This window comes from Nematostella vectensis, chromosome 9, assembly GCF_932526225.1.
Source record: "Nematostella vectensis chromosome 9, jaNemVect1.1, whole genome shotgun sequence".
NCBI classification, from domain to species: domain Eukaryota; kingdom Metazoa; phylum Cnidaria; class Anthozoa; order Actiniaria; family Edwardsiidae; genus Nematostella; species Nematostella vectensis.
In genome coordinates this window covers 4048389-4073017 of record NC_064042.1, presented here as the reverse complement: position 1 = coordinate 4073017, position 24629 = coordinate 4048389, and the positions used below count along the sequence as shown (strand labels likewise).

General features: G+C 41.7%; 2 protein-coding genes across 2 annotated transcripts; both read left to right on the top strand.

Moving 5' to 3' along the window:
- Positions 1 to 2844: 2844 nt before the first annotated feature.
- LOC125572530 lies at positions 2845 to 7543 on the top strand. The gene is made up of 10 exons (XM_048733127.1): positions 2845 to 2951; positions 3195 to 3440; positions 3558 to 3655; positions 3944 to 3996; positions 4080 to 4222; positions 4588 to 4872; positions 5527 to 5640; positions 6073 to 6094; positions 6170 to 6206; positions 6302 to 7543. The coding sequence occupies exons 2-10, from the start codon at positions 3203 to 3205 to the stop codon at positions 6902 to 6904; spliced, it is 1593 nt and encodes a 530-aa protein (XP_048589084.1). The 5' UTR covers positions 2845 to 2951; positions 3195 to 3202; the 3' UTR covers positions 6905 to 7543.
- Positions 7544 to 8522: 979 nt separating this feature from the next.
- LOC116608957 lies at positions 8523 to 21728 on the top strand. The gene is made up of 17 exons (XM_048732367.1): positions 8523 to 8635; positions 8843 to 9217; positions 10403 to 10657; positions 11221 to 11478; positions 12373 to 12627; positions 13246 to 13503; positions 15062 to 15241; positions 15347 to 15592; positions 17479 to 17721; positions 17992 to 18104; positions 18610 to 18659; positions 19116 to 19258; positions 19470 to 19577; positions 20295 to 20408; positions 20490 to 20511; positions 20584 to 20620; positions 20723 to 21728. The coding sequence occupies exons 1-17, from the start codon at positions 8578 to 8580 to the stop codon at positions 21359 to 21361; spliced, it is 3354 nt and encodes a 1117-aa protein (XP_048588324.1). The 5' UTR covers positions 8523 to 8577; the 3' UTR covers positions 21362 to 21728.
- The last annotated feature ends 2901 nt before the right edge of the window (positions 21729 to 24629 follow it).

Below are 24629 nucleotides of genomic sequence, written 5' to 3'. Positions count from 1 at the left end.
CTTGTTCTCATAAAGATTTTTTGCTTTGGAAGTGCAAATACAAGCTTCTTAATTTCTTTTAGTCCCGCCAGGCAGCGTTATTATTTCTCCGTCGCGTCCTACCGTGACCGAGCTTGACCCAGTGAACCTGACGTGTTCAGCTGATGGTACTCCTCCACCAACCTTCACATGGATCAGCCCTCAGGGGCACACCGTAGCACACGGACCGTCCTACATCATTCCCATGGTGCACCGCGACCTGTCAGGGGTCTACGCGTGCTTGGCTACTGACGGATGTGGACGGAACCACACCAGAAATGCGACACTCGCAGTGAGATGTAAGTATGATGCTTTTACATTTATTGGTACATGGGAGTTTCTCTCTTTTGTTGGTCAGTAACCTTATTCAGAAGAACAATACCTAATTATTTCGATTTTGAAAATTTATGAATTGAGAACAAGGTGTTAACATCAACTGCTGTCCCTAATTGTGCAAGTCAACCATTCCATATCTTAATATTGAATTTAAAAATTGCCGGTGGGCATGGGTGAAAATACAACCGTATTTTACAGTGAGGTTTTCCCTGGGTAGTTAGCATATCTTATAGAACTCATGCAGAGGATTATTTGGCAGAGCACGTTGACATCAAGGCACTATAGTTATTGCTGTGGCCAAATGCTAAAAGAGTTTTAACGAATTTGCTTTACTTCCACTACTCTATTCCTTGAAGTTTTCATAGTAAAATTTCTACCTGCTTACTTCATGAGCTAATTTGATCTAGATAAGCCAGAGAACACTACAATTGTAGCAAATGCATCTTCCGTTTGTTTTGGTGGCATGGCCTTGTTAAACTGCTCATCGGTGGGTAAACCAGACAATATAACCTACACTCTATATCGCAATGGTACGGAGTTTGCCTCACAGATGCACGGACTGTTCGTCCTTCGTCTTAACCCTCCTGGCGTGACCATCCTCACGTGTGTTCCCAGTAACAAGGCGGGAGATGGGCACAACAAGAGCGTCACCGTCACAGTCAAAGGTAAGAAATATGATAAACCTTCACGGCAACATAAAAAGTATATAATACTTGAAATTTTTGAAAATTTTTCACGGGTTATAAGTATAGAGATAAAACTGCTCTGAGTGGCGGAGATAGTATAATGTGCGTACATAGGGCAATAGACGGGGGGGTTGCTTCCGTTGGAGTCGCCTCTATCGACTCAAGAATGAGCCTTTTCGAATAGCCGACTAAATTAACGGTTTGTCATTTAAAATGCTTTGAAGCGTAGGGTAAGTTTTTATAATCTTTTGCCAATTGCCGTGGGCTGGTCAACTCCCTTATGTAAGCCACCCCTCCCCTCCCTAGAATGACATCAGCCTGTTTTAAACTTACTTTGTAAATTGTGTACTGACACCTTTGAAACATATTCGTAGCTGGATGATTAATTTCTCTTGCATTTCGGTTTGTGGAATAGCCTTTTTTTCCAAGAAAAAACATTCTGAGCTCAAGCCAAAATATTTTTGCTCGCTCCACTGGGATGGACTAGGGGTCCCATGCAGCGGATAACAATGGGGTCCAAAGCTACACTTATAAGATGCCGGCCTTGGTTTATGAATTAATAACCAACCTTTTTCTCGCGCTTCTTATAGCACCTCCGCGCATCACGAGTCTGACCCTGTCACAAACTGTTGTAGAGGGAAACAGTTTTACCGTGCAGTGCGCCGCATCTGGTACAGCGCCCTTGAACATAGCAATACACAAACCAGACGGATCGGTGCTGACCAGCTCCGGGAGCTACACGTTCAGTCCTATCATGAGAAGAGACGAGGGAACCTACACATGCACCGTGAACAACGGCAACGAGTGTTCGGCTGATGCTCACACGACGACAATTATTGTCATTTGTAATATGATTGGTTTTGTTAATAGACTGTAAAGGGTGCTCATATTATTTTTCGCTTCATAAAATTATATAATGATACCATTCAATTTTTTTTATATTATTTAGACAAACCTGAAAAAACACGTATCTCCCCACTAGCGAGCTCATACTGCCGTAGCTCCACTATTTCTTTCAACTGTTCGGCGACAGGGCATCCGCGAGTGAACCAGTACTCGCTGTATCTTAACAACCGTCATTTGTCAAGTAGAATGGACGGAGTCTTTAAAGACATTTTACTTGACACCCTGGGCGAGCAGCTGTTTACTTGTATTCCAAACAACACTGCTGGAGCTGGACAAAATGCCACTGCTAGAACAATTGTGCAAGGTACATCCTTTCTTATTTTATAAATTGATAAAAAAAAAGCGGAAATGCAGCGTATTAAAGTGATTGTTCATGATGGAAAACGAACCTGGAGCGGCGTTCTCTTGTTACAGTCGATTTTGTAGTCTTATTATGAGCGCCCAGAACTCAAAATCCTGTATCGTTTTGGGAATAGCATGTAAAGTCAATAAAACCAAACAATCAAACAGCCCCCAAAGTGATATTTTAAAACGATAAAGATTATGAATTCTTCGTGGAAGTGAAAATACAATCTTGACTGTGAAGATTAGTGGGTACATGGTACCAATAATGATCAATGTTCTCTCGGGGTATAATCAATACAAGCATTACAGCTGGTTTTAGAGTAAAAAACGGAGCCAATATTAAAATATTCCGTGAATATTTATCACATGCGAGTGAATTCCTTATTTCGACATCATTCTTTGTTTCATACCCAGAATTCCACTCGTCTGTGTCCATTGCGCCTGCGCGTGCCATCACAACAAGCGAGGGGTCGTACGTGCAGATGACGTGCAGCGCTAGTGCTGTTGATCCGTCAAGTATCAACTGGCTCAAAGATGGCGTCCTTCAAGGGAAGGGACCAACACTCACGTTTCCCTCGATAAGCAGAGATCAAGGGGGAGTTTATAACTGTACTGTGATTGACGGCTGTGGCTCAGCATCAACGGACATAGCGGTTTATTGTAAGTGGCTGTAAAGTGGCTGTCTTTGAGCTTTTTGATAGTAAGGCAAAAAGTAAGCAGGGACAAGAAAAACAGGGATCTGATAAGGGTGGGGGGTGGGGGGGATTTGTAGGTTTATGGGATGCCTGACTCTTTGGGTCTAATGCCGAGGGGTCGATGTAATGTCTATCACTAATCCTCTAACCCCCCTCCTAGAGAGCCATTTAAGTCACATTTAATATCCTATGCGTGTCATGTTGACAGATGTCGACATGGAGAGGTATCCACTCAAGTGCATAAAGTCACCAGCTATCAGTATCACCATAGAAACAAACAAGACCCCACCCCCTGACATGATCTGTGTGACAAGCAGCAAAAAGTTACAATCACATTTGACCAGCAAGACTGGAAGAAGAGTCACTTACGAAGTTGAATTGACAAGTGTAGACGAAGCTGAGGTGACATGTCACGCGGAAGGTTTCCCAGGATCTCGGCATACATTCACTGTGGGTAAGAACTGGGGCGCTTAACCGTTTCAAACTTTTCTGTTGTGTCACGCGCTCTAACCGAAAGCATTAGCATGGTTTTTTAATTGCAAGACCCTCTAAACGTTTTCGTGTTTTATAGTTGCAGCGACCTCGGAGCAGACAAGAAATGGAAGTTTCCGGCTTACAAACGCCAAATACCCACCAAACGATCAAATAAAAACGAGCCTCGAAAAACTGGTAACCTGAATAACCAGTTGCTGCTTGAGAGTTGTAAGATCTACTAGATCTTAGACTGTAGACCTTTTAAAGTCGCACTGTCACCAGTTTACTTCCGGTCGATAATAGAAAGCTGTGTGTCTATTGGAAGTTTTTTTGAGGATGTGACTGATAATTTAGAGCGGATGGCCTGTTAAATATTTCGGATTCGAATAGATTCTTTTGTCTTTTAACGGTTGAGGTTTCCGTCTTACCTGCGGCAGTAGACTGATGACAATGCGGCTTTAACCTCTCTTAACATTTCTGTAGGTACAAGAAAGCGTCGATGCCACTTGTATGACTAAGGTCTCCTTGAGCTATGGGTAAGAACCTTAACAACACCATGTAAATATATTAATTAAATGTTAGAATAATGCACAGACTGCTCTTTTCTTATCCATCCCAGGCCGGGCAATCTAATCGTGTACGTAACCCTGACAACGCCAGCAAACGTCTCAGATCCCTTTGTACCGCTCAAGAATGCCCTTCTACAAAATGCGCCAAGATACAACTTAACGATTGAACCGTCAAGTGTCAAATTGCAGCAAGGTAAGAAGATCGTCGTAATCGTCGTTACTATTTTTGTCACTATATTCACCAGCATTGTCATCGTCATCATAGCAGCATCAGTTCCTTTCGATTTCTTGCTTTAATCATATACATAAGACTAATCTATATAGCTAAGAAGCCAAACGATTGTCGTAAACAAATGTCAAGATGCAGCAAAGTAAGAAGCTAGTCTTCGTCGTTGTTATCATTTGTTATCATTATATATTCCTTTGCATTATCATCGACATCATTGTAGCATTAGTTCCTTTCGGTTTCTTACCTTTAATAACATAAAGACTAATTTATAAGCTTATATATGGGCTTGGGTTTATAGAGCTTATTTATCGAAGCCATTCCTCTTCCAGTGAATACTCAACAGGCGCCAAAGTTTGATGATGTCAGGCCTACCCATCAAAGAATCAAAGTCACGTGGTCAAGGCCTTATAGTAATGCGCAGTGCACGATGCGCGCTAGACCTCTAGCTGAAGCGTCACGTGACTGGGTGACGTCATCAGTTGTCAGTAGTTCAGCTTCGCTGTCATGCGTGTTGGATGATCTTAAGCCTGACACTCTGTACGAGGTGGAGGTCACTGTGTCGGTGCGGGAAGACACGAGGCGTGACACGGTCTACATCAGGACCACCCCCACAGGTACGTGTGCTAGTCGCATGACCATCAGGACCACCCCCACAGGTACGTGAGCTAGTCACATGACCATCAGTACCACACCCACAGGTACGTGTGCTAGTCACGTGACCATCAGGACCAACCTCACAGGTACGTGTGCTAGGCACGTGATCATAAGGACCACCCCCACAGGTACGTGTGCTAGTCACCTGACTATGGGACAATCCCCACGTGCTAGTCACGTGATCATCAGGACCACCCCAATAGGTATATTTGCTAGTCACGTGAGCATCAGTACCACCCCCGCAGGTACGTGTGCTAGTCACGTGAGCATCAGTACCACCCCCACAGGTCCGTGTGCTAGTCACGTGAGCATCAGTACCACCCCCGCAGGTACGTGTGCTAGTAACGTGAGCATCAGTACCACCCCCACAGGTCCGTGTGCTAGTCACGTGAGCATCAGTACCACCCCCACAGGCCCGTGTGCTTTTCAGTTGATCATCAGGGCTATCTCAACTAACAGGCACAAGCTCTTGTCACGTGACTGCCAGGATAACTCCGTTCAGATCAACGAGTTTGTCACGTGATTAGACACCAGTAGGAGAGTAATATCGCTACGTCACATTTTACACCTCTACTTTATGTACCCTATACGGTCTATATTACACTTTGTTCCAGCTGTCGAGGTAAATGATCAGAACTCCACCATTGTTGGTCTCGCTGTGTTGGTCGCCATCTTGTTCTTGGTCATCTTTGGTCTGATTGTCTACATCGTGGTGCTGAAGAGGGCAGGTAAGTCCGTCAGATATGTTTACTGTTTTATGTTATATGTTTTATGTCGAGTAGCATTTCAGCCATCCTCGAAGTAGTACTAAAGGAGTGTTCATTATTTATGGCCGGGGGGGGGGGGGTCGGTATTCAGCCCCACTCCACTTGCATTTTCTGTACAACCCCCCCTTTGTCAACATCAAAACTTTGTTGACCCCCCAGGAGAAACCCCAAAACTTGTTTGACCCCCCCCTACCCTGGTTACCAGAGGCTCCGAGCTTCGCGGCGACAACGATTTGAGCGATCGCCGCGAAGCCAAAACGTTGTCGCCGCGAAGCTCGGAGCCTATGGTACCCAGGAGCCAGGGTAAACCCCCGCCCTCCTTCTCTTTTAAAAATCCACAAAGCTAAATTTATAATACGAAATATAAAGTTTTATTCTTTTCTTGTTTTGCAGATCTTACAACAAGGAAAAGAAGGTATGAAAAACTTGATACTATCCAGCTATCGTTACATATTCTTGTTTTTGAGTTAACATAACCTTTTCCCAACAGACCTGAAGCTGATAACCCAGGCTACTCTGGATTCCAGGTAAACATTTATTTCTCTTTCTTCTAGAGTACATACAACGACTTGAGAAGTGAGGTTCCAATAAACAACGTTATAAATAATCTATTATTATCCAGAATGTTGCAATGCAAGAAAATGCGAACCAAGACCAGCACACAGTCCCAGAGATGGGAGACTATGAGGTCGCCCCATCAGAAAATAAGGTTCCCACCCCTGACCCCATTCCTCAATACGAACCAGTGAACAATACACAAGCACGACCATCCAACCGTAGTAACGTCACGCACTATAATGATGTAACGCAAGGGGGCAATGTAACGCAGTATGAAGCTATAAACAACAACCCGTCACGTGATCAGCACGTGCCAGCCAATCGCCAGTACGATTGCGTCGATAGCACTAGAATGAGTAGACAGAATCCACCCGCGAGGAGAGCAAGGAACGACACAGGTGCTCAAGGCGAGCCAGGTTACGAGAACACAAGGAAACGAGGTTTACCACATGAAGTGTACCAGTCTCTACAGGCGACGACACAACACAGCGAGAATGCGCAGTATGCCCCACTGCATCCTGGGACACGCATTGCGGCCATGCCTGGTGGTAGGGACGAGAGGGTAGTAGGCACAGACATAAGAGGGAGTGAGTACCAGGAGTTGAACAGGACTAAAGCCACAGATCCATGTTATCAACGGGTAGGTAGTAGAGTTACTAGCGCTTAAGATGCTCATATCGCGGATCCATGTGATCAACGGCTAGGCTCTAGAAATACCACTAGCGCGTAAGATAGTCCCGCAGATCCTTGTAATCACGTACAAAGATAATACCAGCGCGTTAGCTGAAAATACACACGTACACGTACACTTGAGGTAAATATTATCAAAGATTTAGTCACTAGTCACAAGGCGATAGGTGTATTTATATCACCATTGGTCGAGATAACCGTGTTACCCTATGTTACCATTCACATGAACTGGATATATCAACAAAGATACTCATGCTATCTCTTGCTATTATCACGCGGTAAAGTATACCAGGAACAATAAATAAATACGTTTTAATGTCGTTTCAATAGAAACCCCCGAATATTATGGACTTTTTCAATTGCTGCTAGTGGTTAGTTATCTTTGGAAGCGCAACCAAGGTATCCTATCGTGTAGACCTGAAACAACACGTCTTTCACAGTGTGGGTTTACAGAGGCTCGCTTGGTTACTGGTTACTGCCAACATGAACTAATTTGCTAATTATATTTGACGTTAGTTTTATCCTGCATGGTATGCTTATTGTTGTAATCAATTCTTAACCCTGTTACTTGAAACATAATTGATAACTTACAATAAAAAATCACTTTTCTTCGTCATTCCCATATTTATTCGTGCGTCCTTACCACTACTCTAGTCATTCCAACCCTTTTTCCCTCCCTGTCTTCATCTCCCTCGTCAAAGTTCTTTTTAATTTGCCTTTCGCCCAATCTTTATTGGTGCCCTGGTCACCAAAGTAGCTATGCAGCTCTAATACCCCTGTCGCGTAAGCTTCTCACACGATTGAAAAGATCTTCTTAGTCGGTACTTTAGCAACTTCTAATAATTCGCGAGGTGGAGCATCCTCGATGTGAAGGTAATCCCCCGGAATAGGCCCCAAGATTGCGTTTGATTCCTGCGAATAACGGAGGTTAAATTAATGGTAAATTTCATTGTGGTCTTTGTTGTGCTAGAAGAACTGTTCCTTTTTAAAGATAAACGTTTGGTGAAATCTCTAGAAGGAGGATGTCTATATCTAATGTGTGTGCTGTATTGGGGGCTTTATTACGATATTTGACTTTATCAAAGTGATGTTAATTGATTGAAGGATTAAGTAAAAACTTGGTGGCGTTATAAGATTTTTTAATCAAGTGTATGCAATAACGGTCACGAAGAAAAAAGCAGCTCTAATTTGAGCCATTTTAAAAATCTGCTCGTTCAACCTCTTAGGAACGCACACTACATACGAGGCAGTTGATATTTATGTAGTAACCCTCGCTATTTATACTCATGGAGTCTACCTAAACTGGCTGTATTCCCTACGCGTTACCTCGTAACACTAACAAGATATTAAACATCATTTCTGAATAAAGCTATCCTATAGCCCGTGCACGGACAAGTAGAGTGTGGAATCAGGTAATTTAGAATAATTTGTAATTTAGTCCCATTTTTAGATTTACTCTTGTGGCTTGATCTGTTTTTTTATCCTACTGTAACTGATTTTTGTATCTATAAGCATGCTTGGCTGGCTCATCTACTCCTAAACAACTCATGGGCATTCAAGCGGCCCCCTATTTTTAAGATATGTCAAAATATGCAAAACATTTTAGCTGCAGTGTTTACTTCCTGTTGAGCACAAGATAAATCTTCTTCGATGGGTTCAATTCATCTGGTATTTCTTGTTGGTGCCTTGGTGTGCCTAATTACAACAGGTAAATCTAACTCCATTTGCACATCAGATTGTCATGTGTCAGAATTGCAAATCATTAGCATTCCGTCCATCGCTTTTCTTTAATCGGTACATGGCAGTGGCAGTAAAACACAAATAATGCAACCACCCCGCAGTCCATTGCCTTTCTTTATACTATTTGCTGGGATAGTTGGTTCAAGTAAAATATCCACCTTTTCTGATTCGCCAGATGCATCATCTGATACATGGCAGTGGCAGTACATCACGTCCGTCTGCTTCAACGATGGCGAGAATGCCACACTGACATGGAGAGTGACTCTTAACTCTGGGGAAGAAGTTGGACTTGTGTCTATCTTGCAACAGGCTGTAGCTGGTGGATCATCGGTCGAGATGTATTCTACGACTTCAGGAAAAGGCTCAGCGTTCAGTGATCGAGTAATGTCGGCATCGTACTCGGGTTCATCTCTCGTGTATGATGTGGTGTTTACACTGAAGGTTAACAACAGCGCGGATGGATTCGGCACCTATGAAATACATTGTCGTGTCGCCTCAAAGAACTTCCTTATTGGGCAGTCTGCATCAGACACTCTACTCAAAGTGCAGGGTAAGAAAAGCGTATTGACTCACAATGAGTAAGTGATTTAGGCACGGTAGAATATAAGACTGGAGCTCTTTGGGTGTCTAGAGTGCCAGAGAGCCCCTCCTTTTCTTTTTATCTCTCTTTTATTTTCTTGGTCATTTGCGACAAAATAGGCTTTTTACAACGGATTTTGACGTTTAGTCGCATTCTATGCGTTTAGTCAACAAGGAGGTCGTCGTCATGCAATCCTCTGCCAACGTTACGGATGGCCGCGGTACTTTAACTTCCATGCGAAAAGTTTCTACTTCCCAATTTCTAGAGCTGGTGTGCTGATTTCTACTTTAACTGATAGAAAAGACCGAACTGGAATTTCAAGAGTTAAGAAGAGGATTGTATTTTTAATATCTACGTCATTATTAACCTGATGAAGCTAGCAGCACTAGCAGTTGCAGTACAGCACAACAGTCTGCTTCAACGATGATCCGCCAGTAATTTCGGTTTCATATCATGTGTGATGTGGTGTATACTGAAGGACTATATCGGCCAAGAAGGATATGGAAACCAGTAAACTACAGTCGTGTGGCCTCGAAGAAAGAAGAGCGGCAGCTACGATACTCTTCTTCAAAGCAGGCCCGTACCCAGGGAGGGAGGGTGGGGTGGGGGGGAGGAGGGTGTTCGCAACTTTGGCGATGTTTCCTGATAATATAAAAAAAAAATATTAAAACACCTGGTTTTGTATGGTTTTGTAATTTTATGATTCCTGCGTTCGGGATGTTACATAATTCTCTGCTAGCAGAGGCCTCTTTTCTCTGTATTTCGCTGGGCTGGCGTTCGCGAGGCCATCCCAGCGAAATACAGAGAAAAGAGGCCTCTGCTAGCAGGGAAGTTAAATAACGGAACTGATGTTAAACTCAAAACTCGCGAAAGGGCGGACAAATGTTCTTTCTTACTTTAGCAATGGCTTTTATTGCACACAGTTTTCTTTTTAACTAACAATGCATCACGTTTTTACGTCACGCAATGCATATATGCATAAGATGTTTATATTTCATTAAAAATTCACGTGATTTTTTCTACAGATAAGTGGGCAAGGGCGGTGACAGTTAACCACCAAGAACATGACTCCCAGACTATGGTTTCGATCTGTTTCATAAACAAATTTGCTTCGACAATGCGAGTAAAATATTTTATACGTTTTTTTACCTCCAGTTCCACCCAGCAGCGTTAATATAACCCCACCGAGTCCTACCGTGACCGAGCGTGACCAAGTGAACCTGACGTGTTCAGCTGATGGTACTCCTCCACCAACCTTCAAATGGATCAGCCCTCAGGGGCACATCGTAGCACACGGACCGTCCTACACCATTCCCATGGTGCATCGCGACATGTCAGGGGTCTACACATGTGTGGTTACTGATGGATGTGGACGGAATCACACCAGAAATGCGACACTCGTAGTGAGATGTAAGCATATGCTTTTACATTTATTGGTACATCAGAATTCTCTCTGCGGTGGTATAATGTTATTTTAGCAGAATACCTTTATTTTTTCTGTCACATTGATTTTAAAAATTTGCAAAAATGTGCATGGTTTTAAAAGAACAATATATCGGAATTCTTTTAAAGATAAATAGGTGATCTTTTATAGAATATAAATTGTCATTCTTTTGCATGCCTAGTCGTTTAATCTCAAAATGATTTGTTGTAAGATGTCTTTATTATGGAAAATGTTAAATTGCTGATGGGCATGGAGGGGCAATCACCCCCATGTTGCAGCGAGTTCTTAACAGGGTAGTGAATATTTGTAGAAATAATTCACATGATACAATCCAGAATACATGTGACGGGAGAGCAGAAAAAGGTTTTGATGATGACCTTATTATATGCTATACGATGTTTACTTGATATTTTTAATACCGCACTAATTACTTTTTTTAAATTTGAAATTACTTCCTGTACTCAATTCCTTAAAGTTTTCGCTCTATACTTCCTACTTGCTTAATGCAATAGCTGATATCTCATTCCAGATAAGTCAGAAAACACTACAATGGTAGCAAATGCATCTTCCGTATGTATTGGTGGCATGGCCTTGTTAAATTGCTCAGCGGCGGGTAAACCAAACAACATATCGTACACTCTGTATCGCAATGGTACGGAGTTTGCCTCACAAATGCACGGACTGTTCGTCCTTCCTCTTAACACTCCTGGCGTGATCATCTTCACGTGTGTTCCCAGTAACGAGGCGGGAGGTGGGCACAACAAGAGCGTCACCGTCACTGTCAAAGGTATGGATATGATAAACCTTCCCGGTAACATAAAAGTATATAACACTTGACATTATCTTAACTATAACTTGAGGTTTTTGTTAAGTGCTAAATATTCAGCTTTCAATGTTTCACTGCTAAAAAATGTATAAATATTTGAACTGCTCACCCTTACATGGCTGAGGTAGTATTATGTGCGTACGTTGGGCCCTACAGGCCAATAGACCGAGGGGTGCTTCTGAGTCACCTCTATCGACTCTAAAATGAGCCTTTTCGAAAAACAGACTAAATTCAACGTTCGTCATTTAAGACGCATTGAAACGTTGTTCGGTTTTTAATCATTTGCCAAATAAACTCGTGGGATTTACCGTGCGCTGGTCAATGACATCAGCCTATTGTAAGTTTACTTTGTAAATTATGTACCGAGACCTTTGATACATATTTGTTGCTGGATGTTTGATTCATTTCTCTTTCCATTTCGGCTTCTCAAATAGAATAGCCTTTTTTAAGAAAGTGTTATTTAATACATTTTTTCTATCAGCGCTGTGAGCTCAAGCACCCTTTTTTTTTTGCTCGTGCAACGTAAAAAATAGAACAAAAAGCTAGACTTGCAACCAACCATTTTCTCGCGCTGTCTGCAATAATAAAAAAAAGACCTTCCTTCTCCATATATAGCACCTCCGCGCATCACTAGCCACCTCGCCAAAAACTGTTATAGAGGGAAAAGAATCAATCAGGACAATCCTCGCATACATATTTTGGCAGAAACTAACTTATGCTTTTTTGTCCCTGTTTTTTTTTTCTTAGAACCGCCAAAAATAACAGGCTTTACCCTACTACAAACTGTTTCAATTTTCTAGCGATGTCTGCGAAGATAAGAATGATAATAAAAAGTACATTTTTTTCTTTATGTAGCACCTCCGCGCATCACGAGTCTGACCCCGTCACAAACTGTTGTAGAGGGAAATAGTTTTACCATGCAGTGCGACGCGTCTGGTACAGCGCCTTTGAACATAGCGGTTTCCCATCCGAACGGCTCGGTGCTGACCAACTCCGGGAGCTACACGTTCAGTCCTATCACGAGAAGAGATGAGGGGACCTACACGTGCACCGTGAACAACGGCAACGAGTGTTTAAATGGCACAAACACAACGAGTATAACTATCAACTGTGAGTTGTTGTTTTTTTTTTTCACTTTTTTTTTCGCGTTTTGCCAACTGTCTCTTCTGCTGACCCTTGAGTGTATTCTTTATCCCATATTGTGTTTCTGACTGTATTATCCGTTGTATCCCCATAAACTATCCTTGGTAACTAAGATTTTCTCATTTGTGCATCACAAGATAATGCTAAACACTCAACTCGGTGTTCTTATGGGGCTTTTATAGGTACCACAGTAGTAAGGCTGTAAATGTCTTGTAAAGCAATTCAGTAGAATGTGTATAGCATTGTCATTGTCTGAAATGATATCAAATGAAAAGTGGTGAAATAAAATAAGTAAAGTAAAGTAATAATAAAGGAACTATAAGCACTCACAGTTTCTTTTCTTTCATGGCTGGCCATGTTTTGCCTTGAAATGTAAGCGCACTCAAGTGGATAACGGTGTCTGTGGCAATATGTTGTCAACGTTTCGATACGGCGTCTTTGTTAATATGATTGTTGTCATCAGCCGTACATGAAAGCAACTTCTCTATTTAAAGGATTTTTTAGCCTACTGTACTTTTGTGATTTTTTTTCTGTTAGATTTCTTCTCGGCTAAAAAGCATTTTAGCTTACTTTAGCATTTTATAGATAAACCAGAGAAAACGTCACTTGACGCAAACTCGTCTTCTGGATGCGTTGGAGATATTATTTTGTTAAACTGCTCGGCGGCGGGTAAACCAGAAAACATATCGTACACTCTGTATCGCAATGGTACGGAGTTTGCCTCACAGATGCACGGACTGTTTGTCCTTCCTCGTAACCTTTCTGGCGTGAGTATCTTCACGTGTGTTCCCAGTAACGAGGCGGGAGATGGACACAACAAGAGCGTCACCGTCACAGTCAAAGGTATGGTATATATATGTATACTTTCATACATCTAATTCAAATAAGTTTGGACTTTGAGAATCCATGAGCCGTTGCCCGCAGTGCTTTATGGGTAACGTAATAGTGACAAAATCTCGGGCACCGAGAACTGTACAGGACCCGAAATCATACCAGGACCCGAAACGATCCCAGTACCCGAAACGATCCCCAAAAGTTCCCCAACTGACCCCGGGACCCGAAACGATCCCCAAGAGTCCCCGAAATGAACCCCAAGGAATTACAGTAATGGACAACTAAAGGAATGTGTAAGGATTGGCTTTCAGTTTTAAAAACATATGATACATTTAGCTTTGTTTGTGTTATTAAAAGGAAATTTACATTAACTAAAACTATAGTATTAAGATTTTAACATACGACTGCGGGGGAATACAGTGGTTGAGTCAGAAATTGGGGTCAACTAACAATTCTTTGTGATCGTAATTTGAAGAACCCGGCGTGGATAAATCATTTTTACATAACAAGCCATAAAAAAAGTCTTTACAGATAGGACATGCTGCTTTTTATAGGAAGCGAAATGTTTTAAAGTTATTTTTTGGCATGTTTGTTTTCGGTGAATGAAAGACCTATCATATCATGAGATCATGCAGGGGTGTACGCACGACTACATAAGGAAGTTCAAAACTCACATAATATTGCTTTCAACCAACAAAAGCCACATCCTTTTAATATTTTGCATCGGTAGTAGGGTTGTTCGAGTGTATAACTCAGTGTGCTTTTGTCATTACATCTTCTCGACCAAACCGGCTGCCTAAAATGTGTCGGTAAATATTCGCTCGTGTGAACAAGGATTTCGTGGTGAAATACATGTTTAGGTTGTCGAATGAATATAAATTTTTAGGGGGGATGTTTACCGGAAATGAGATTTATAGTGTCAGAGTCATGTGTTTGAACCGCAACCGCAGAGTGTGATGGAAGGTCAAAAGTTTGAATGATCTGAGCAAAGCTGTGCTATGTTTATACATGCTGTATTTCTTTCAGTAGCAATTAAAAGTTGTGTATTTGTTTTAGACTCTGTTTATGGGTTTAACGCCGGGCAATGTAATAAATAGAAGTATTGTGTTGAAATTTAATATTTTTAAGTCACGTTGTTTAGAAATCGAGTCGCTGTTAACCCTTAATTATGCTTCAAGAAGTGCAAGTATTTCTTCTGCTTTCCCTTTGTCCATTACCGCAATTCCTTGGGGTTGATTTCGGGGACTCCTCGGTATTGTTTCGGGTCCGAGGATCAGTTGGGGTACTTTTGGGGATCATTTCGGGCCCTGGGATCGTTTCGGGTCCTGGGATCATTTCGGGTCCTGTACAGAACCATGATAATATTTAGAAGTACGTTGCCAAGACCGCTGGAGGTTGTCAAGCCTAGAATCGTCTTTAGTCACGCTTGTGTGCTGGTTTATTTGAAATCCCACGAAGCACTGCGGGATACGACACAGATATATTCTCCTACAATAAACAACCGCGTATAAAAATCTAGACATTTTAAGAACCTGCAGGGGGACCAGCATTTATTTTAACTGCACAGCGACGGGTAAACCAGATGACATCCACTACTCGCTTTTCGTTAACAAGACCCTTTTGATAGAGAAGTCTAGAGGGGTATTCAACTTGACGCTAAACACTCTAGGAAAGCATGAATACACTTGTGTGCCAAATAACACAGCAGGAATTGGTCAGAATAGCACAATTAGCATTGATGTGCAAGGTATGAAACCTGTTAAAGATTATTTTTGTGTATTTATTAAAAATTTATCGAGCTATGGAATGATGCTGCAAGACATTTATTTATTTACTTATTTTACCTTTTTAGAAAATATAAAGTTCGTCAACATTTCAGCTCCAATGGTAAAAAGAGGAGTTCCCTTTACCTTGGAGTGTACAACTAATGTGGTTAGACCTGTCAGCATCACTTGGTACAAGAACAGCGAATGGTTTAGCAGCAATAGAAGTCTTATATTTAGCGGGTCGTTGAATGATACCGGTTCTTACAGCTGCCTCGCGGAAAGTGCCTGCAACAACACCAAGCAAAGCGAAAGAGTCAATATTACTGTAACATGTAAGTATTATATTAATTGTAGATTCTTATTTCCCTATATGTCAATCATTACTGTACTTGGTTACGCAACGATGCATTCCAATAGTAATTTGTTACCAGAGATTACTCTTGAGAAAAGTGATATCCATAGTTGATGAGCTTGCTTGTAAACAATGAAATATCCGTAAATATGTAAAAAAATACTTGAATGTCAGAATAAGTGCATCCCTTCCATAGCCAATATTTGCGGAAAATTAATCCCTTCATACGAACAAGACAAGGTACGTCGTTTACTGCTAGTTGCTCTTTTTGAAATTTGTGATACCTATTGTTACAAAATTAAGAACATTTATATCTGTTTCAGTGAATGTAAGGCAGCCATGAGAAGAAGATTTTGTACACTTTTCTTTCTCACTGATGTTTCTTCTGACTTGATCCTCTCGGAAAGCGTCTCTGAAATCTATTCTTATCAGTTTATAGCAAGACAACAAACTCCGGGGGGGGGGGGGGGGGGGGGGTTCGGGGAAATAAAAATATTTTGCGAAGATGTGTGTATTACCAAACGAATTTTATAGAAAAAAAAGAATGTATGTATATTTTATGGAGAAAGAATAACTTTCTTATGGAGTAAGACAGGTGTAGACCAATGTAAATAGCTGATATATTATATGACACTGCTAATTTGTTTAAAATTAACATGACGATGTATTTTTACTGCATATAATTAACTCCATGGTCGAGGATCCAGCGCCTTTTTTTCTCGGCCATAAAAATCCTGTTCGAAAAATAACGCGTAGGTGACCTTTGGGAGCTCTCGCAAAGTACGCTGGATCTTCGAGCATGAATTAACTTACAAGTCGTAGAATGTTTGTTCTCCCTTTCGGGTGGCGTGAGTTGCATTCCAGCAGATATAAGGCATTTCAGCCCAGGTAGTATAAAAATTTATCGGTGTCCTTTTTGGCTGAAGTATCAGTAATAGCGTTCAGGGTAAGCGGGAAAGATTTGGCCCACCTATCTCCCCTGGTGTCGGTAACCTGTCGCACACAATCTCTACATGCCTACTGCTGCTCATGGTCGCCGCAGACTTGAAACCGTAGTAGAAATGCGTTTAGAATAAGATAAATTCCTTAGCAATTTGGGTACGAGCCTCGCCCAGCTCAGTGACAGTCTACCATACTCTTATACATTTTTCCTTTTTCCTTTCAGATGGTCCGATATAGTGTGTGCAGCTTGAAAACTCGTTACCAATTTTTGGCTCGTTTTGGATCCTTATAGTGTTTTTTTTTTGCTTTTTTCTTAAAATTTAATCATTATTATTGCGCCTTGGTTCTATCTACAAACTTAACAATAAAAATAGTTTACATGCGTGGTCTGTTTTTATGGCTTGATACACTTGATATTTGTCTGCTTAGGTGAATAGAACGTTTGATTGATTGACAGGCTCCTTTGATCACGTGACCACATGTCAACCGTAGTCTCTTTACTATCTCCGGTAGCTCCTTCGATCACGTGACCACATGTCAATCGTAGTCTCTTTACCATCTCCGGTAGCTCCTTTGATCACGTGACCACATGTCAACCGTAGTCTCTTTACCATCTCCGGTACATGTTTTGTCCAGTGAAACACCATGCTTGGTGGTGCTCCTTATGGTACCCAACAAGTCATCTGATTTCGGCAAATTATTCTTGGAATGCACAAATGACCTAAATGTTGTATTTTTATATTTGGCTAGGTTGTGTCTTTTTATGATTTTCTGATGTGTTGTGTTTTGATTTTTCTTGATTGTGGCCTGTCTTTATTTAATGATGTGTTGTGATTTGATTTTTCTTCATTGTGCCTTGTTTTGATTTACTGATGTTTTGTGTTTTGATTTCTCATGATAGTGGCCTGTTCTTTTGATTTACAGATGCAAGTCTTAACAAACCTAATGCCATCTGCCTTGCCAACGATGCACTGACAAATGTTACTGTGGAGATGAAGACAAACCTTCTCCAACCACCGGTTGTCACGTGCACAACAGGACGGGCATCGTTGATATCGTTCAGTGCTGATAACAAGAACGCTTCTTACGCCGTACCGCTTAAACGAGGCCAAAACATCTCCTGCTCAGTTGAAGGTTATCCACTGGCCAACATTACTTTCTATTTGGGTTAGTATACATTGAGCACGGCTATATTACACATTTCTTAGCCAAATTGACAAAATCGACAAATCGACGGACAGATTTGGTAGACAATTGAGTATTACAAGTGTCTTAACCAAACTGATCGACAAACAGATTTAACAGATATAAATAGACATTGCATTTTAACTGTGCCTTTTGTAGATACAGTAGGAGTTCACCGTTTGTTTTTTATTATATAAGAATCTAGTATGTGCTGAATCCTAAATACTTTGCTTTTTTATTCGTTTGGCACAGATATCAGGAGAACAAATCTGATAATGTCTTGGAGGATAAGAAACAAAAATGCAATAAAAAAGGATGGAAAATGGGATGTGACTGACAACGACCGCCAACAAATTGAAAACTTGGTAAGTTTATATGTTACTGATGTTACGTTTGAATTATTCTCTGAACAGACCGAGAGATGAGCGGACGTACCGGCATTACACCAATGTCAAACAAACTTATCCTACCCATAATGCACCACCAGCGAGAGATAAAAACTTTGTCACAGTCTTAGTCGTCTTTACTCTTCTATATTTGTATATTTCCTGACCAATAATAGGTCCTTACATTTCGCTTGAATGCTCCTGAATGTTATTATTCAGGACCTTGTACTGGCGAGAACAACAAGCTGACCCCCTTTAAAGAGCCCTTGTCAGCCACGCCTTTCTTATTGTTTTCAACCAGAATTAGAAGACAAATTATGAGCGAAATCACAAACAGCTACTCATGCTTTATTCCGTAATTCAATCGAAACAGCTTGGGACAGCTTCCCTAAATCAGTAGATGGCTTGTCACACTTTGTACTTTACGACAGACACTCTTTAAGTCGTCCTTATTACAATAATAAGACGTTTCTTTTGTTTCCAGTGTGATGCAGCACAAGGCCCCTGTTTCAATAGAAGCAGTTTGTCGTTCAGGCAAGTTCGTAGAAACATTCGTATATTACAAGACGGAAAAACCTGGAAAATGCGCAATTCGAGATAGAGAAAGAAAGACAATTTCTTACAATGACCATCGGTTCCTTGTATTCTGGAAATGTTTTCAAAACACAAATAAAATGAGGCCGAAATGCACATACCCCGATTTTAGCTTTTTAAGATATTTTTACCTTTATCATCCTTTCGCTATGTATGGGCTCAGGGACGAAAAGCTCAAATTTCTATGATACTTTACAAAAAGTCGCATCAATTTTAAAAAAAGTCGCATTTAATATTTTGTTTGCTATTACTCACTAAGTACTTAGAGAAATTTTCCGCCTTATTTGATGTGAAATGGGCCTTTTTGAAGCTTCATGTCATGTTTTTCCGTTATGTCTACATATATACATATATTTGTTTCAGTTGGTTTAACTCTACTCCACCTTGCTTGAACAGGAATGGAAGTGTCATCGTAGATGCGTCGTTCACTCTCACTGGCGATGTCTCTGACCCCGAGGAATACTTTAAGAGCGAGTTACTCAAGAATGCCCCAAACTATGGCTTGGACATCGATCCCAATAGCGTGCAACCCCTAACAGGTAAGTAGAACGCGTAGATCTAGACAGCTTCCCATCCAAATGTCGGGCAATCTAGATGGTATGCAATCCAAATAGCGTTTACCACAAAAGAGTCCACTAGCCATAATTCAAGCTGCGAAATTTACCGGTGATTGGCACTTAGTGACAACTTGCACCCGGTCCTATCAAGCATATATTTGAAAAAAAAAATAATACCTCATCATTTTTCCAGCAATACCCTCAAACAACGTCCCCCTTCCTCTGACCACCCAAGCCGCGCCCACCACCGCTGCTACGCCCACTACCGCTGCTACGACCAAGCCTGGAAAGTGTCTGACGGGTTAGTACGAAGTAGATCCAAAAAGTGTGAAATCCAGTGAACATGCAATTCAAATAACGTGTTATCCAGATAGCGTGTACTGTCCAGAGAACATGAAATTCAAATAGCGTGTAACCCAAATAGCGTGTAACCCAGATAGCATGTAATTCAGATAGCATGTTTTCAAGATCTTCAAAAGATAGAAAGTCACGTGGTGAAACTCATCTGGGTATGTGCAGTGTGCGATGTGCGCTAGACCTATACTTGGGACGTCACGTGACTGGGCGACGTCATCAGGTGTCAGTAGTTCAGCCTCGCTGTCGTGCGTGTTGGATGATCTTGAGCCTGACACTCTGTACGAGGTGGAGGTCACTGTGTCGGTGCGGGGAGACACGAGGCGTGACACGGTGTACATCAGGACCACCCAATCATGTACGTGTGCTAGTCACGTGACCATCAGCACCACCCCCACAGGTAAGTGCGCTAGTCCTATGACCATCAGTACCACCCCCACATGTATGTGTGCTAGTCCTTTGATCATCGGGGCTGATCCACATGTAACGTGTATTTACGTTATAAAGTCACAGGATAATCAGTTGTACCCCAAAGGTTTCGTGTGCTAATCCGGGCCACCCCACGGGTTATTATTTTGGTCACGTGATGAGGCAGCAAAAAATTAAGTTGTGACGTCATGTTAACCCTTCCTCTTATTTTCTTATTTTTTTATGTTTGTTCCAGTTGTCGATGTAAATGATCTGAATTCCACCATTGTTGGTCTTGCTGTGTTGGTCGCAATCTTGTTCTTGGTCATCTTTGGTCTGATTGGCTACATCGTGGTGCTGAAAAGAGCAGGTAAGTTTTAACTTCTTATTTTTCAACTTTTGTAACGATAACTTAAAGTAATTTTTATCAATGCTTCTTTTTTTTTCACAGGTGTAACAGCAAAGAGAGTAAGGTATTAAAACTTTATTTTATAATAGCGCTTTATATTCTTGATCTTGAATTAACATTATCCTTTCTCACACAGATCTGAAGCAGATAACGCAGGCTACTCTGGATTCCAGGTAAAATTTTTCCTGAAAAAATATACTGGGTTATGTCCGAGTATTACTGAGCTATTTAAAAGTGAACAAACATTTTAAACTTAATTCATGCTTGCGCTTAAGAATGTAGCGATGCAAGAAAATGTCAACCAAGACCGAAACACAATCCCAGGGATGGGAGACTATGAGGTCGCCCCATCGGAACATAGGGGACCCACCCCTGACCCCATTCCACAATACGAACCAGTGAACAATACACCAGCACAACCAACCAATCGTAGTAATGTCACGCAATACGAGGATGTAACGCAAAGGAGCAATGTCACGCAATACAAGGATGTAACGCAAGGGGGCAATGTCACGCAGTATGAAGCTATGAATAGACATGCGTCACGTGATCGGCATGTGCCAGGCAATCGCAAGTACGATTGCGTCGATAGCACTAGAATGAGAAGACAGAATCCACCCGCGAGGAGAGCAAGGAACGACACAGGTGATCAAGGCGAGCCAGGTTATGAGAACACAAGAAAACGAGGTTTACCACCTGAAGTGTACCAATCTTTACAGGCGACGACACAATACAGCGAGAATGCGCAGTATGCCCCACTGCATCCTGGGACACGCATTGCGGCCAGGCCTGGTGGTAGGGACGAGAGGGGAGTAGGCACAGACATAAGAGGGAGTGAGTACCAGGAGTTGCACAGGACTAAAGCCACAGATCCATGTTATCAACGGGTAGGCAGTAGAGTCACTAGCTCATGAGATGCTCATATCGCGGATCCATGTGATCAAAGGGTAGGCAGTAGAGTTACTAGCACGTGAAATGCTCATATCGAGGATCCGTGTGATCAACGGGTAGGCAGTAAAGTCACTAGTGCGTAGGATGCTCTTATCGAGGATCCGTGTGATCAAAGGGTAGGCAGTAGAGTTATTAGCGCGTGAAATGCTCATACCGAGGATCCGTGTGATCAACGGGTAGGCAATAGAGTCACTAGCGGGTAAGATGCTCATATCGTGGATCCATGTGATCAAAGGGTAGGCAGTAGAGTCACTAGCGCATAAGATGCTCATATCGCGGATCCATGTTATCAACGGGTAGGCAGTAGAGTCACTAGCGCGTAGGATGCTCATATCGCGGATCCATTTGATCAAAGGGTAGGCAGTAGAGTCACTAGCGCGTAGGATGCTCATATCGCGGATCCATGTTATCAAAGGGTAGGCAGTAGAGTCACTAGCGCGTAGGATGCTCATATCGCGGATCCATTTGATCAAAGGGTAGGCAGTAGAGTCACTAGCGCGTAAGATGCTCATATCGCGGATCCATGTTATCAAAGGGTAGGCAGTAGAGTCACTAGCGCGTAAGATGCTCATATCGAGGACCCATGTGATCAAAGGGTAGGCAGTAGAGTCACTAGCGCGTAAGATGCTCATATCGAGGACCCATGTGATCAAAGGGTAGGCAGTATAGTCACTAGCGCGTAAGATGCTCATATCGCGGATCCATGTTATCAAAGGGTAGGCAGTAGAGTCACTAGCGCATAAGATGCTCATATCGCGGACCCATGTGATCAAAGGGTAGGCAGTAGAGTCACTAGCGCATAAGATGCTCATATCGAGGATCCGTGTGATCAAAGGGTAGGCTCTAGAAATACCACTCGCGCGTAAGATAGTCCCACAGACCCTTGCAGTCGCGTACAAAGATAATACCAGCGCGATTATAGCTGAGAAAACCTCGTATACAGGTTAATATTATCAAACGTTTTAGTCACTAGAATTACCATCATAACTCGTATTATTATACCCCCATAGATTTTTGTTACCGTACAATGCTACGAACGCGTGAGTTCCATATCACAATTGTTCCATCTGTTACCGTGTAACCGCATGTTACCAATCACACTGAACTGGAGAAATCCTCCAAGATTCCCGATGCTGTGTATCATGGTATCATCACTATCATCACGCTGTAAAATATCCGAAACAATCAGGATAAACACGACCGTTCTAAACTAAACCCTCGAATTGTTTCTATTGCTACTCAGTATCACAAATATCTTCCGACGCTTTAACTTGGGATTGGCTGAATTCTGGGTAGTAGTCTTTGGAATCCCATCCAAGGTATCCTATTGTGTAGACCCGAAACATCACGCCTTGCACAGTTTGAGGTTCATAGGCTGGTGTCACGCAGGACAATTATAACAGGGTGTCGGGGATACGCTAGTACTTGTCACGCGGGAAATTAACGCAAGGTGATGGGTTTCGCTTTCGCTATTTTTATAACTTTATCATTTTAGACAATTTACCGCCATTTTGTGCCGGGAGTTAATGATGCGTTAATAGTGTGCTACCTCCGTAGTCAATAATCACCATGTAATTATTGCGTAGGTCACGGCAGTCCAAGGGTAACTCACTGACACACCTACGTAGGAAGGTCGCCACCCATAGGCTAGAAACCTTATCCAAACGAAACTAAATGCTTTTCGGGGTGTCAGTGAAGGTTCCCCGTTTGGACTCGCCGTCTTAGGAAGATAAAAAAGAGATGCGGTACGATACCCCATATTATTATTCTTAAGATCATCTTAAAATCTACTTGTAAACCGTCTTGTACACACCGTATAAAGCAGTTGTAACAGCGAAGAAGTCAAACTTGGTACCTCCCCCAGCTAAGTGGTCATAGTCGTCATATAAAAGAGTCCATTACAAGTGGTTAGAGAACCCCCAAAAATAACTGTTAAACTGGTTTACTACTAACATGAACTATTTTGCTAATGGTATTTTAAGTTTTTGTGTATTTCACACGCTTTTTGTTATCAATCTTAAACCCGGTTATTTGAAACATAATAATAAAATATTATAAACAAATTTCATTTATTTCGTTCGTGCTTAAATTCCCATATCGCTTCTTGCGTCCTAACCACTGCTCTTGCCTGTCCAACCCCCCTCCCCCCTGTCTTCTCCTCTCTCCTCTACGTTCCTCCCAACTTTGCCTCTCAAGCAAACTACGTTGGTCCACCCAAACCATTGGTTCTTATCCCACGAACCTTCAGGGGAGCCGCGATAGCTAATTTTGACAATTTAGTGGATATAGTGGATGGCAAAAGGAGTTGCGTCAACCCCGAGGGAGACTCTAGAAACAGGGATACCACTTTGCGTTTGGTCAACAGCAATTCTTACCCATAAAAGTTAGAACTTTGGGTGTGATCGAAGGACTTTTTTAACTCTAACAGTTAGCAGAATCGGAAAAATTCCTATGTCGTTTGTTTTAAAGATGGGGGTAGGGTGGGGGGCGTTCATTAGAGAGGGGCGTTCATTTAAAAATAACCGTTAAACATATCTTAAGGAATAGCATTTGCTTGAAAATTTTATACCATAAGAGATAGCAGAAGTGAAAAAATCCTCATACACCCCCTAAGGAATTACAGTTTATACACTGCGATTCATATATAATTTTATACACTAAGGACAGCGATTGGTCGACATTATATACCCAAAAAGATAGGAAGATGATTTTCCCCGTCTTCTTTTTTGGAGAATTCCCCTCCAATTAGGAATTTGGCTATAAAATTCGTACAATCTCTCAAGAACGTACAGCATATACAATGGCACTGACATATACATACGCCCGTCATCTTCAAGAATGGCAGAAATACACTGTATACTGATGACTAGGATCCTACTTTAACTGATAATTGTATACGGTATTTAAGCATGCTTGGCTGGATCTTTTTAGCCTAAACAACTCATAAGGGCATTAAACTTTTCAAGCATCCATATTTCTGAAGGATATGTAAAATTTATGCAAAACACTTAGCTGTAGTTTTTACTTCCTATTGATCCCCCAAGATTCTTTAGAAAAATATCTACTTCGATGGGTTCAATTAATCTGGTATTCCTTGTTGGTGCCTTGGTTTGTCTGATTATAACTTCAACATAAATCAAACTCCATTTGTACATCGGCTTTTTGTCATGTGTCAGATATGCAGTCATTAGGATTCCGTACATGCCCTTTCTTCATGTCGTCAGAAGCTAA